We start from the raw sequence: 13,382 nt of genomic DNA on the forward strand, positions 1-13,382 counted from the left end.
GACAAAGAACCCAGTCCTTGGCAGTCACAGCGCAACATGCTATCTTGTGTGACGGAGATCGCATGCTGTGTGGTGTGCTTCAGACATCTCGGCTTTCATGTCAGCAAAGCTGCACCAGCGTAGAGAGGCAGCTGGAGCCTGACACAGATGTACTCAGCTGCAGCGGGAAGCAGAAAGCCCTGCAGGTCAGAGTCACAGAAGTGAAAGGTCATGAACTTCAGCAAGGCGAGACTGGGACACAGGTGTCCAAGGACAGGCCCTGGGGTTGGGGCCACCACAACGAGCCCCTGTGCACCTCATTCTGAAGCTCCTTTCTGTTGTACATGCCACCCAGCTGGCTGAGGCAGATGAGGTAAGGGACAAGGAAGAGGGAGCCTTCTTAACCCTCTGAAAAGTAACGGTAAGTCGCCCTCCACATCTGCAGGGCCACACCTACAGATTCAACCAACCGCAGGTGAAAAATACTCAGGAAAAAAAGCATCTGCACCGCACACGTACAGACCGATTTTCTTGTCATTTCCTATACAATACAACAATTTACATAGTGTTTATACTGTGTTAGGCAGCATAAGTAATCTCGAGATGATCTAAAGCATACCGCAGATGTGTGCAGGTTCTGTACAAACACTATGCCATTTTACATAAGCGACAGTGAGCATCCGCAGATTTCTGCATCCTCTTCCCACACGAGAGACAACTGTACTTTGTAGGGATCCCGATGATCCCAGAATACCAACACATGAACGTGCTCCCACAGCAAAGATAACAAAGCATTTGAGTCAACAAATCTGAATAAAGCTGTAAATCTCCACAGCTATTCCTCCCCGCACTATAAACCCGTTCTGTACTGGGTGGACAATCAAAAAACCAGCACAGGACCCATATAACACACACTGCCCAAAATCCAAACAGGGAAGGGACAATAAGCAACAGACAGGTAGAGAAAACACATCACAAACAAAATTAAACAAAGAGGAAGAGAAAAGGAGAAAGGTCCTGCACTAATCTCACAGATGTTACAGATATGAGCTTCCTTTAAAAAGACCTCAAGGGCCAGGGATTTAGCTCAATGGTTCTGCCACCTAGCCTGCCTTGCAAGCGCAAGGTTCCAAGGTCGATCCCCCCCACCAAAAAAATCACACTGGGCATGGTAGTGCATGCTTGTAATCCCAACAGTCAGGAGGATGAGGCAGGAAGATTGCCAGGAGTTCAAAGCCAGCCTGAACTAAATAGCAAGACCTTATCTGAAAAAAATAAAAATCACACACAAAAAATTTTAGAAACCGAATTCCAATTAAAGGAAACAAAAAATAACTAAAAGTACACTGAAGGGGTCATTGTAAACAGACTAGAAGAAAATGTACCATAAGGCTTTGTTTTAAAAAAATAAATATTGGGCTGGGGATTTAGCTCAGTCACACCACGCCTGCCTCACAAGCGCAAGGTCCTGGGTTCAATCCCTGGTACCAAAAAAATTAAAAATTAATTAATTAATTAAAGCCAAGCACATTCCTATAATCCCAGCTACTGGAGAGACTAAGGCAGGAGATTGCCAAATTTGAGGACAGTATGGGCAATTAAGCAAGACTCTGTCTCCAAAAATAAAAAGGTCTGGAAATGTAGCTCAGTGGTAGAGCACCCCTGGGTTTGTTCCCCAGTACCACAAACAAAATAGAGAAGGCAGATAAGAGATTTGATATGCATAATGGAATCCCTGACAACAACAAATAGAACAGAAGAAATTTTTGAAGGGAGAATGCAAGAAAATATTCCTGAAATATAAAATCAAAAACAAAACCCAACTCTACATTTCAAAAGGGTCCATGACATATGAAAAGCTATACAAGCAACCTCCCCAAACATCAATTAAAAAAAAAAAAAAAAAAGAATCACATGGGTCTCCAGGCAGAAAACGCAAGACACACCAGGGAAGAAAAATCAAACTGACTTTCGACTTTACAGTCAGATAATTCTAAAAACTCTATAGGAAAGACAACACACAAATTTTATACTCTTCTAAGTTATCCTTTAGATATAAAAACCTATTAAGGCTTTCTCAGGCACACAAAAACTTGGAATACAATACTTTCTTTAAAAACCCACTTATAATGCAACCTTAGCCAATAGCTTATATTATCAAAATTAATAATTCAGAGAAACAGAAACTATCACAGAGGGACTTGAGCACTGATTTAAATATAGTGCTTGGCTAGATAACTGTGACAATGATAAATGTCATAATCAGTCAGAAATCAGGAGCTTAAAAAATGTACTAATTCTCTTTCATAAGTGGTATTAAACATAAATTATATTAACAAAAACAGTTATCATATCTGGGTACTTAATTTTTGTCAGGCTGAATATATTATCTCACTTTAATCTTCATGACAACCTTCTGAAATAGATGCTTTTATTGACCCTATTTTAAAAGTGAGAAAGTATGCAATTTGTACATAATGCCCTTAAAACAGCTTTTGGCAAAATAATACCAAGTGTGATGAATCTAGCCTGGGGTCTAGATTTTGTAAGGGCTTTAAGAATAATTTTTACAGTTTTAAAGGGTTTTAAACAAACAAAAAGAACATGCACTGGAACACACGTGGCTTACAAAGCCTTCATTTTTTATTCCCTGAGCCCTTACAGAAAACATTCGTTGACTCCTATGTTGACGGCCTCGACCTCTACCTCCTTGTGCCTTCTGCAACCATGCAAAATGGGAACACGCTAATGGACAATGGAGAGACCGGAGTATGCCTGGGCTCCCCCTCCCCCAAATGGCATGACAACTCAGACTTTTTTTATTTCTCAAGAGAGAAATAAGCTTCTTTCTTGTGTAATCTACTATTATTTAAACTCTGTTAAAGCAGCCAAACCAAGTCTGTAAGTGATAAAGCAGTCACCACAGAACTTAAAGGCCAGGGAAAGACTGCAATACAGAAATGTGAGGTGAATATGCCTCAATGTTGACAGTTTTGAAATTTTTTGAATGATTATTTTTTTAAAAAATTAAAGGCCCTTTCCGCCGCCTGCCCCACAAGCGCAAGGACCCAAGTTCGATCCCCAGTACCAAAAAAAACAGAAAAAAAAAGAAAATTAAAGGCCTTATGGGGCCGGGGATTTAGCTCAGGGGCACTGTGCCTGCCTCTCAAGCACAAGGTCCTGAGTTTAATCCCTGGCATCAAAAAAACCCCCAAAACCAAAAACTAACAGCCTTATGAATAATCACTTTTGAAAAGAAGTCACAGACTCGTAGCCCTGAAATCTTGACTTACATACGGAATAATCTTTACAAAAATACAATGTAATTTCAAATTAAATATTAAGGGGTTCTGGGGGTAGCTCAGTAGTAGAATGCTAGAACATGTCTAGCATTCGTGTAGCCCTGGGTTCACTCCCCAGAATCCACTCAAACCAAAGAAAATTAAATTAAAGAAGTGGTAGATAATACACTATATTAACAGAGTCAAGGATAAAAACCACATGATCATCTCAATAGATGCAGAAAAGGCATTTGACAAAATCCAACATCCATTCATGATAAAACCCTACAGAAATTTGGAATAGAAGGTCTTTATCTCAACCTGATTAAGGCTATCTATGAAAAACCAACAGCCAACATCATACTAAATGGTCAAAAACTGAAAACTTTCACGCTAAAATCAGGAACAAGACAAGGATGCCCACTATCACCACTCCTGCTCAATATAGTTCTGGAAACATTAGCCACACCAATTAGAAAAGAGAAAGAAATAAAAGGAATAAAGATAGGAAAGGAAGAAGTTAAACTCTCATTATTTGCTGATGATACAATACTTTACATAGAAGGCCCAAAAAACTCTGCCAAAAGACTTAATTGACAGATTCAGTAGAGTAGCTGGATATAAGGTCAACACTCAAAAAACAATAGCCTTCTTATACACAAATAGCAGACTCACTGAGAGAGATATTAGGCAAACAATTCCTTTTATAATAGCATCCAAAAAAATGAAATATCTAGGAATCACTCTAACAAAGGAAGCAAAAGACCTCTACACTGAAAACTACAGCACCCTGAAAAAGGAGATCAAAGAGGATACAAGAAAATGGAAAGACATCCCTTGCTCCTGGGTAGGAAGAACCAATATAGTGAAAATGGCCATACTTTCAAAAGTGCTACACAGATTCAATGCAATGCCAATTGAAATTCCAACAATATACTTCACAGAACTAGAGAAAACAATCCAAAAATTCATTTGGAACCAGAAGAGACCTAGAATAGTAAAAGCAATTCTGGGCAACAGAGACATGGCTCATGGTATCACAATACCCAACTTGAAGCTATACTACAAAGCTACTGTGATAAAAACAGTATGGTACTGGCAAAGAAACAGACTCAAGGATCAGTGGAATAGATTAGAAGATGCAGAAACAACTCCAGACATACTCAGCCACCTCATCTTTGAAAAAGGAGCCAACCACCCTCATTGGAGGACAGATAGCCTATTTAATAAATGGTGTTGGAAAAACTGGATTTCAACCTGTCAGAGATTAAAACTACACCCATATCTATCACCATGTACTAAACCAAGATCTAAGTGGACTAAAGATCTAAATATTAAGACAGAAACACTAAACTTGCTGGAAGATAAGTTAGGTAGAACTCTTGAAGGCATTGGCATAGGAAAAGACTTTATGAACAAAACCTCAGTAGCACGGGAACTAGCAGAAAGAATCAACAACTGGGATCTCATCTTATTAAAAAGCTTCTACACTGCAAGAGAAACCACCAACAGAGCTGAGAGACAACCTACAATGTGGGAAAAAATTTTTAGCAACTGTAACTCAGACAAAGGACTACTATCTAGAATCTATAAAGAACTGAAAAAAATCAGACACCCCCCCCCAAATTCAAAGACCCAATTCAAAAATGGGCATCTGAAATGAACAGACATTTCTCAGACAAAGAAGTAAAAGCAGCAAATAAACATATGAAAAAATGTTCAACATCACTGGTCAGTCAAGAGATGCAGATGAAAACAACACTGAGATTCCACCTCACCCCAGAAAGCATGGCTGCTGTCAAGAAATCAACCAATAACAAATGCTGGCAGGGGTGTGGAGAGAAAGGAACCCTTCTCCATTGTTGGTGGGAGTGTAGACTGGTGCAACCACTGTGGAAATCAGTGCGGATATACCTCAAAGAACTAGGGCTGGAGATCCCATTTGACCCAGCTATTCCCCTGCTGGGTATTTTCCCAAAAGAATTAAAAGAATCATACCACAGAGATATATGTGCATCCAAGTTTATTGCGGCACAGTTTGTAATAGCTAAAGCTTGGAAACAGCCCAAGTGCCCATTCAACTGGAAACTTGATAAAGAAGATGTGGTTTTTTAATAAAATGGAGTACTACTCAGCCATAAAGAACAAGAAACTAGAGTCATTTATAGCTAAATGAATGCATATTGAGGCCATACTTTTAAGTGAAATATATAAGACACACGTGTAAATACTGAACAGTTTCTCTAGTGTGAGAAACTGAGAGTGTAAATAAGGACTAAAAGGATTAATAACTAATAATTGATAATTTGAAATAGGAAAAGGTCCAAAGGGGTAGGGGTGGTCGGAGGAGATGGGGAAAGGAAAGAATGGAAAGGAAAAATTATGAGAAAAGAAAAAAAAATGGAAACGAAGTATATAAATAGGGAAGGGTAGAGGGGTGAAGGGTGCACAGGTAATGGGGGAAAACTAAGAACCATGATACATCATGTACAGGTACAAACGCCCAATGATAAATGTAAACGTATTGTATACGTAAAATGTACCAATAAAAGAATTTAAGCAAAAAAAAAAAAAAAAAAGAATTGGTAGAATTTTTTTTTGATACCAGGGATCAAACCCAGGACCTGAGCTTGCGAGGCAGGCGGCGGCACCACTGAGCTAAATCCCCGGCCCAGTAGAATATTATTTTAAAACTTATTCTAAAGTTTAAATAGCTTAACTCATTCTTTAAATGTGCAATAAAACTAAAGAGTAAACTTGCTTTATTATTCAATATTGTTTTTAAAAAACTGTGATTAAAAAGTACATAGCATAAGATCTACTAATAAGGTAGGTGCAGTACTAGGGATTGAACCAAGGGCCTTGTGCATGCTAGGCAAGTGCTTTACCACTGAACTAATCTCCCAGCCCATTACGAATTTTGTGCCTGTGAGGGGATAGGGGGAGTGCAGATTCAACCCAGGGCTTTCACACTAAACTACATCCCCTGGCCCCTCCCTTTTTAAAAAAATTTTGAGACACAGTCTGACTAAATTGCTAAGTTGCTCAGACTGGGCTGGAACTTGTGATCCTTCTGCCTCAACTTCCCAGTGTGCTGGGTTTTCAGACATACACCACTGTGCCTGGCTCCCGTTAGTAAATTTTTAAATGTACACTACAGTATTACTAACTCTACACACATTGTTGTACAGCAGATCTCTGGGACTTTCTCATCTTTCATTACAGAAACTCTAGACCTATTGACAGCAACTGCTCTTTTCCCCTCCTTAATAAGTATGCTCTTGAAAACCAAAATTAGTATTTCTAAATTAAATAATTAGAATTTTCTAAAGAGGACTAATTAATAGAAATAGAACAGGAACTATTTCAATGAATCAAAGTAACCCAGGCAAAAGCATAAAAATGTTGGTGGCTTTTTCACTTATTTAGAAAGAATAAGAAATAAAACCAATTCATAAATCAGATGAATTTGTCTCTCTGTACTGTGACTGCCCCAGCTCTTATAGATCAAGAAAAAAATCTCAGATGAGACGAGTTGTTCTGTTTTATTTTGGGGAGGTGGAGGCTGTGTTTCCGAGGCTTAGAAAATAATCGGAAGTTGATCTATCCTCCATCTGGATTCAATGACATAGCATGGTTATCAAGCCTCCTGCACGGTTGATAATAAATCTCACACCCTTGCCAACTGACACACAGCCAAGGTTAAAAGGAGGGATCCACCACAAGGCTCCACATCATCTGGTATGAAACAGCTTTCCATGTGAAGTAACTCTGATTAAGTTCTTAAATGTTAAATCACAGGATCTCCAAAAGCCGTGAGCAGGGAGGCTGGATGCCTTGTGTCTAGAGTCCCTCCAAAGCCTCATGTTGTCAAGGTGGGGCTTTTCAGAGGTGGTTGGCTCTGGAGTGTGGCTTGAGTCACGGTGCAGTACTAGGATTAAGAATATGAGTGCTACTTGGCCCCTAAGCATAGCCTGGATAAGATACAAGGGACAGAAAGAAGCTTGTGGCTTGTCACTTGAGCTCACTTGCTTGGTGCCTTCTGCCTTCTGTCTTCTGCCTGCCATGAACTGTTTCTCCTCTGCCATGCCACCCTGCCTTGGAGCCAGCCTACTATGGACTGAAACCTCAAAAAACTGTGAGCCAAAATAAACCTTTCCTCCTCTAACTTTGGGTGTCAGGTATTTTGTCTCAGCAACAAGAAAAGTAACTAAGACAGAGGGCAAAATGAAAATGCTCCTGTCGAAGTTACAGGTCAGCTGGCCAGTGTGTTCTGGTTCAGGATTGCAAATACCTCAGCTACCACTACAGCTAATCTCAAAGATGGACTGGTTCTACTTTTCCCCAAGGTCATTATCAGACCTGCCCGGTCTCCACAATCCTCCATCAGTTCCCATCAGCACAGCTGTGGCTGCTCCAGCCTTGTGCCTCCCAGTTCTTCAGCCTCGAGCCAGGTTCTTTTGCACTACCCTTCTGCTTCAAATCGCTCAGTAACTTCCTGCCTCCAGAACAAAGTCTAAAATCCTTAATATGGCCCACAAGCCAAGTGAAAATCCGATCTCTGCTTCCTCACCAATCCCACTCCTCACACCCCACACTCCCATCCAAGACTCAGCACCAGCCCTCCTGGACTTCACCTCTTCTCAGGACCACGACCACTTTCATTCCCCAGACCTGGCACATAGCCATCACACGGTCCAACCTACTTTATGGACAACTGAATGAACAGATGTGAAAAGGTCCTCATTAGCCATGGAGACTGAGAAAGACATGTGAAGATGCACATATCCAGGGGAACAAATAAAACATGCAGGGCATGGCGGGGGTGGGGGACATGCTCCCATGTGAACACAGATGAACTTGGCAATATCCACGCCTGTCCCACTGACTGCCGGAACCTAAGCATCTACCAGGGGCTGCTACGCACAAGATACCCACGTAATTATTAAAGGAATAACACCAAACAGCAAGGAAATGTTTAATAATATAGAAGCAGCTGGGGGGCAGGGGATTTAGCTCAGTGGTTCCACTGCCTGCCTTGCAAGCAGAAGTCCCGAGTTTGATCCCCAGTACCAAAAAAATAGAAGCAGCTGAATGGCAAGTGTCATACCAGGCCTGTTTAAGTCTTGATTAATTTAAGTTGCTGCAGCTTAAATGTACCCTGTGCCATCGCACTTCTGTCCAAGCTCTGTAAAGTAACTTCTACACCATATACTTCGAGGGAAGGCTGCTTCAGTCACTGTACCCTGAAGCTTAAATGCCACTTCCTAGGAGGATGTGATTATCTTCTTCAAAGAAAAGTTCTCTGCTTGCTAAGTTTGATTCTCACAGGAGTACAGGTTAGCAATTCTGAAACTACTTTACATATAGAGCAGAGCTGAACAAATGAGTATGTTAAGTTGAAGATAACGGGAGTGAAGTTTCTCCCCATAGAGAAAAAAACTATAAATGAGCCATGGGAAAGCCAGAATGGACTCTGTGGTACTGGATTACAGTCAGAGACACTATTATGAACTCATGTTTAACATATATACAGACAGATCCAGAAACAGAAAGATCGACTTGTACATGCGCACATGCATGAGTATGTGAACATACAGTGTCTGCTCTGGCTGCCAGGAGAGCCTACAAACAGTGGTGCTCAGTGGCAATGAACACACCCAAGCCCCGGCCAAGGTTTCTGAACAGCAGTCTCTAAGGAAAGGAAGGGGAGGGGCCTCATCAGAAACTGACTGATTCCAGGGTTGTGGTGGGCACAGTGTAAGATGAGCCTGGGGCATCCTGCAGTGCCAGCAAGTAAGGGAAACTCAAAAACAAAAGGAGAATTCACACTGTCAGAGTTCAGCAGTCTACAGAAAAAATTCCCAATGCCCAAAGCTACAACAATTCAAGCAAAAACATAAATAACATAGTACTATAAGACAGAGTATAAAATACATATAAATGGGTCTATGCTGGTATAAATGATTAAACAGACATAGATAGATAGGTAGATAGATAAATAAAAGGACAAATCATCCTTACAAGGATTCTAAGTAACTTATGTGGCTACCACCCACTTCAGGAGATACAGCTTAATTTCAATTCCCTCAGTATGGTCGACACTAACTGATTCATTTGCAAGGAACAGAACCGGGGAATGGAAGTGGAGGAAGTGCACAGTGAGAGAAACCTGGCAGACACCATGCTGGTAACATTCACACCCTGAGTGATGAGAACACGCCACAGAACACCTCTGAGATATTCTTCCCCAAGATCTGCTATTCCTTCTAATCACGACAAAACATCAGACAAACCTAGCTTGAGGGACCCTGTACAGGATGTCTGACAGGTACTCTTCAAAATTATTGAGGTCATGCAAAGCAAGAGACAACCACGAAATGATCTTAAACCAGAGGAGACAATTCAGTTAGGCCAGGAAACTCAATGTAGGATCCTGAACTGAAAAAGGATATTCAGGAGAAAACTGATGTAAACCAAATAAATTCTAGACCTTATAATAGTAATGTACCAATGTTAACTTTTTAATTTTGATAACTGCACCATGGCTATGTAAACTGTCAACTTTGGTCCATAGGAACTACTACCCACCGTACATATAAGGTTATAGAAAGAGAATTCGAATAGGTATTTGTCCTCCAAAGACATACAAACGGCCAACAGGCATGGAAAAAGTGCTCAACATCATTATCATCAGGGAAATACAAATCAAAACCAAAATAAGATATCACCTCATACATGCTAAAAAGGTTATTACTAGGGCTGAGAATTTAGCTCAGTGGTGCCGGGCCTGCCTTGCAAGTACAAGGTCCTGAGTTCAATCCCCAGTACCAATCAAAAGATAACAAATGTTGGTAAGGGTGAGGAGGAAATTCTTTCACATTATAGGCAGGAACGTAAATTGGTGTACCACTATGCGGAAAAGAATGGAGGTTTCTCAAAATATGAAAGTAGTAACTATCATATGATCTAGCAATCCCACTACTGGGTAAATATTTAAAAGAAATGAGATCATGCACTCCCATGTTCACTGCAGCATTATTCACAAGAGCCAAAATCTGGAACTAATCTAAGGGTCCATCAATAGATGAATGCATAAAGAAAAAGCAATGTATACACATGGTGGGATATTATTTGGATTTAAAAAGAAGGAAAAATCTATTTCCAACAAAATGGAGGAACCTAGAGGACATTATGCTCAGTAAAATAAGCCAGACACAGAAAGACAAATACTTCATGATCTCATTAATATGTTAAATCTAAAAAAGTTGAAATCACAGAAAGCAGTGGTTGCCAGGGGTTGGTTGTGGGAAACTGGTTGGACCATGGTCAAAGAATACAAACCTTCAGTTACACAGTGAATTAAGTTCTAGAGCCTATTATACAATGGTGACTGCAGTTAATGTAGTGTGTGCTTGAGGTCTGCTAAGAGAGGCAATCTTAAATATTCTCACCACACACAAAAAGAAGTTAGCTATGTGAGGTGGTGGATGTGTGGATGCACTGGACTGTGGTAATCATTTCATAACATTAATCAAAATATACAACCTGAGTATATACAATTTTATTTATCAATTATATTTTAATAAAGCTGAGGAGAAACAATGATAAAAATAGAAACCCACCCTTTGGCAAATGCTACAATCAAGCAAAAAAATCAATGAATGTGAAATTAGGAGGCAAAAAGTATGAGAAATAGGTTACATATACAATCTCAAGTATCTACCTACAAGGAATTAACTACAGAGGAAAAAACAGTAATTTCATGGTGGAAAAATCTAACAGACATTATCTTATCTCACATGATCAAGCTAACACCCACCAGTAACGAATCAATCAAACCGAGTGTGCTCCTACTAGGCTGCACCAGGGGTACAACGTCACTTCTGTGGCAGACCTGTCACAGACCTGACTCACATCAAAAGCAAGCATCAGACAGACCCAAACTGAAGAGCATTCTACTAAATAATTGGCCTGAACTTTTTTTTTGGAGAAAGGATCTCACAGGTAACCCAGTCTGGACTTAACTTTTGATCTTCTTGCTTCAGCCTCCCAAATGCTAGGATTATAGGCGTATACCACTATGGCCAGCTCTGAACTCTTAAAAATGTCTAGGTTGTGTGTGGATGGTGGTACAAGCCTGTAATCCCAGCACTCAGCAGGCAGAGGCAGGAGGATCACCTTGAGTTCAAGGCCAGCCTAGGCTACACAGTGAGTTCAAGGCCAACCTCTACTACGGAGGCAAGACCACGTCTCCAAAAAAAAAAAAAAAACCATCTACATATTTCATTAAGCTTAAAATAATACAAATTTAGAGGGCTGGAAAAACAGCTCAGTGGCAGACCACCTGCCTGGAACATGCAAGGTCCTCGGTTCAATCTCTAGGACCATAAAAAAAAAAAGTCCAATTCAGATTTAAAGAACTAAAAGCCATGCATGATGACACCTGCCTGTAATCCCAATACTGTGGCAAGACGAAGCAGGATCGCAAGTATAACCCCAGGCTGGACAGTTTAGCAACTTAGTGACCCTGTCTGGGCTAGAAATCATGCACTTAGGTGCCAGATCCCATTTTGAGAAATGGAGCTCTCTGGCAGGCAATAAACAGGGAAAAACAGACAAACACCATTACTGTTTAGACACTAGCCCATCTGCAACAGCTCGATGGGACTACAGTGGGGGCAGATAAGTACAGCTCCCCAAAAGAGCAGTCCTCATCTCCCTCGGCTCAGCATAGTCCTAATTAACTCAGCTTTGTGTCCGTTATGAATAGCTTCAAATGCAAAGGTGCCAATTCCACATTCTTCTTCATTATGCACTGCTTATTAAAATTAAAATTTCACCGTTTCCAGCTCAACCAAACTAGTGGTTCAAATTTCCATGTGCTATTAAGAGTGAGGTATTCATTTTAAGAGAAGGAATCAGGCTAAACATGGCCTGGATCAAAGCTGGAACAGGCTAGAAATCTCAAGGCTCTCTCTCAGTTCTAAGCTTCCCATGCAAGCTTAGGAAAATCATAAACATTCTGCACAGCAGAGCCTCAACCTGCCAGGCCAGAACAATGGCACGGCACCCTCCCTAAGCGCCTCTGGACTAAAAACCCAGAACTGCAAAGTAGGGAAGAATTCGTTTCCTGAGAGGCCCTTTTATCTGGGAATCTGTTTCCCACTCTCAAATAGAGACAGCTGTTGATGTAAGCCCAGAGGAGATCCAGACTGGTCCCTCCAGCTCCATACCTGCTCTTCTTCAATCCTTCGCTGTAGTGTTTCAATATAATGCTGGACAGCCATGTAGATAAACCGGTACTGTGCTTCTGTCTGGACCATCCCTGACCTCTGAGACCGTACCATTTGAATGGTTTTGGGAACATCGATGTCGCAGTCGACACCTGCAAAGCGAACACCATGAAGCAGCAGGAGAACTACCAAGCCAGGATGAAGCTGTTTAACACACAGCTTCCAGCAAGCTGGAGAGACGCAGATATGGCCACTACCACTCTGGCGCTGAGGGCCCCAGGGCTGGACTTCTGAGCAGTGCCAATGATGACACAAGATGCTATGACAGTCAGGAGGTCAGGATACCCCTTCCTAAAGGAACCACCCCATGCTGCAAGCAAGGACTAAATGGTCAGGAGAAACCAGCACCCAGAGGCATCACAAGGCCACAGCAAGGGGCCCCCGCACTTCTGGGCCCCATGTTATACATCACTTCTTTTCTTGGGCAGACAAAGGAAGGCAGAGTCTTTGGCCCAGACTTTCACAAAAATTCTTTCACACTCAAATTCTCTTGAGTGGGTTATTTTCCCTGGCCCTTTCCTTCCTGAAAGTACAAATAGGAGCTGTGGCTTTGTGGCCTCCGGATGACCTACCTTTCTCTCTGATGATGTCAATAAGGATATCAATCACAATGAATGTTCCTGTCCGGCCAATTCCAGCACTGTGAACAGAAAGACAAAAGGCAGGGACAGTGTGTCATTTGTGGGGGTCTTTTATGCAAAACCAAGCTATTAATATTCACAGAAACAATGTCTGCTCCTGGGAGAATTTATAAGATAGTCTCTGTATCTGCAAATATATTAGCAAAGAGCACAGGGCTTTGGGGTCAGCCCAGCTACACCTGGAG

At 41.2% G+C, this 13,382-nt stretch overlaps 1 protein-coding gene across 4 annotated transcripts in view; it reads right to left on the reverse strand.

Annotated features, from left to right (window-relative positions):
* The window catches only part of Ptpn11 (protein tyrosine phosphatase non-receptor type 11), a 92,098-nt gene that overhangs the window by 8,681 nt on the left and 70,035 nt on the right, over positions 1–13,382 (reverse strand). For all 4 annotated transcript variants that reach the window (XM_087198465.1, XM_004843764.4, XM_087198463.1 and 1 more), the window contains exons 12-13: positions 13,129–13,196; positions 12,497–12,648 (exon numbers count right to left, since the gene is read on the reverse strand). In XM_087198465.1, the coding sequence (XP_087054591.1) occupies positions 12,497–12,648; positions 13,129–13,196 (220 nt within the window). The remainder of the gene's footprint in view (positions 1–12,496; positions 12,649–13,128; positions 13,197–13,382) is intronic.

The sequence above is a fragment of the Heterocephalus glaber genome, unplaced genomic scaffold, assembly GCF_053883595.1.
Source record: "Heterocephalus glaber isolate CG9 unplaced genomic scaffold, H.glaber_assembly_v1.0 deba00001687, whole genome shotgun sequence".
Classification (NCBI taxonomy): domain Eukaryota; kingdom Metazoa; phylum Chordata; class Mammalia; order Rodentia; family Bathyergidae; genus Heterocephalus; species Heterocephalus glaber.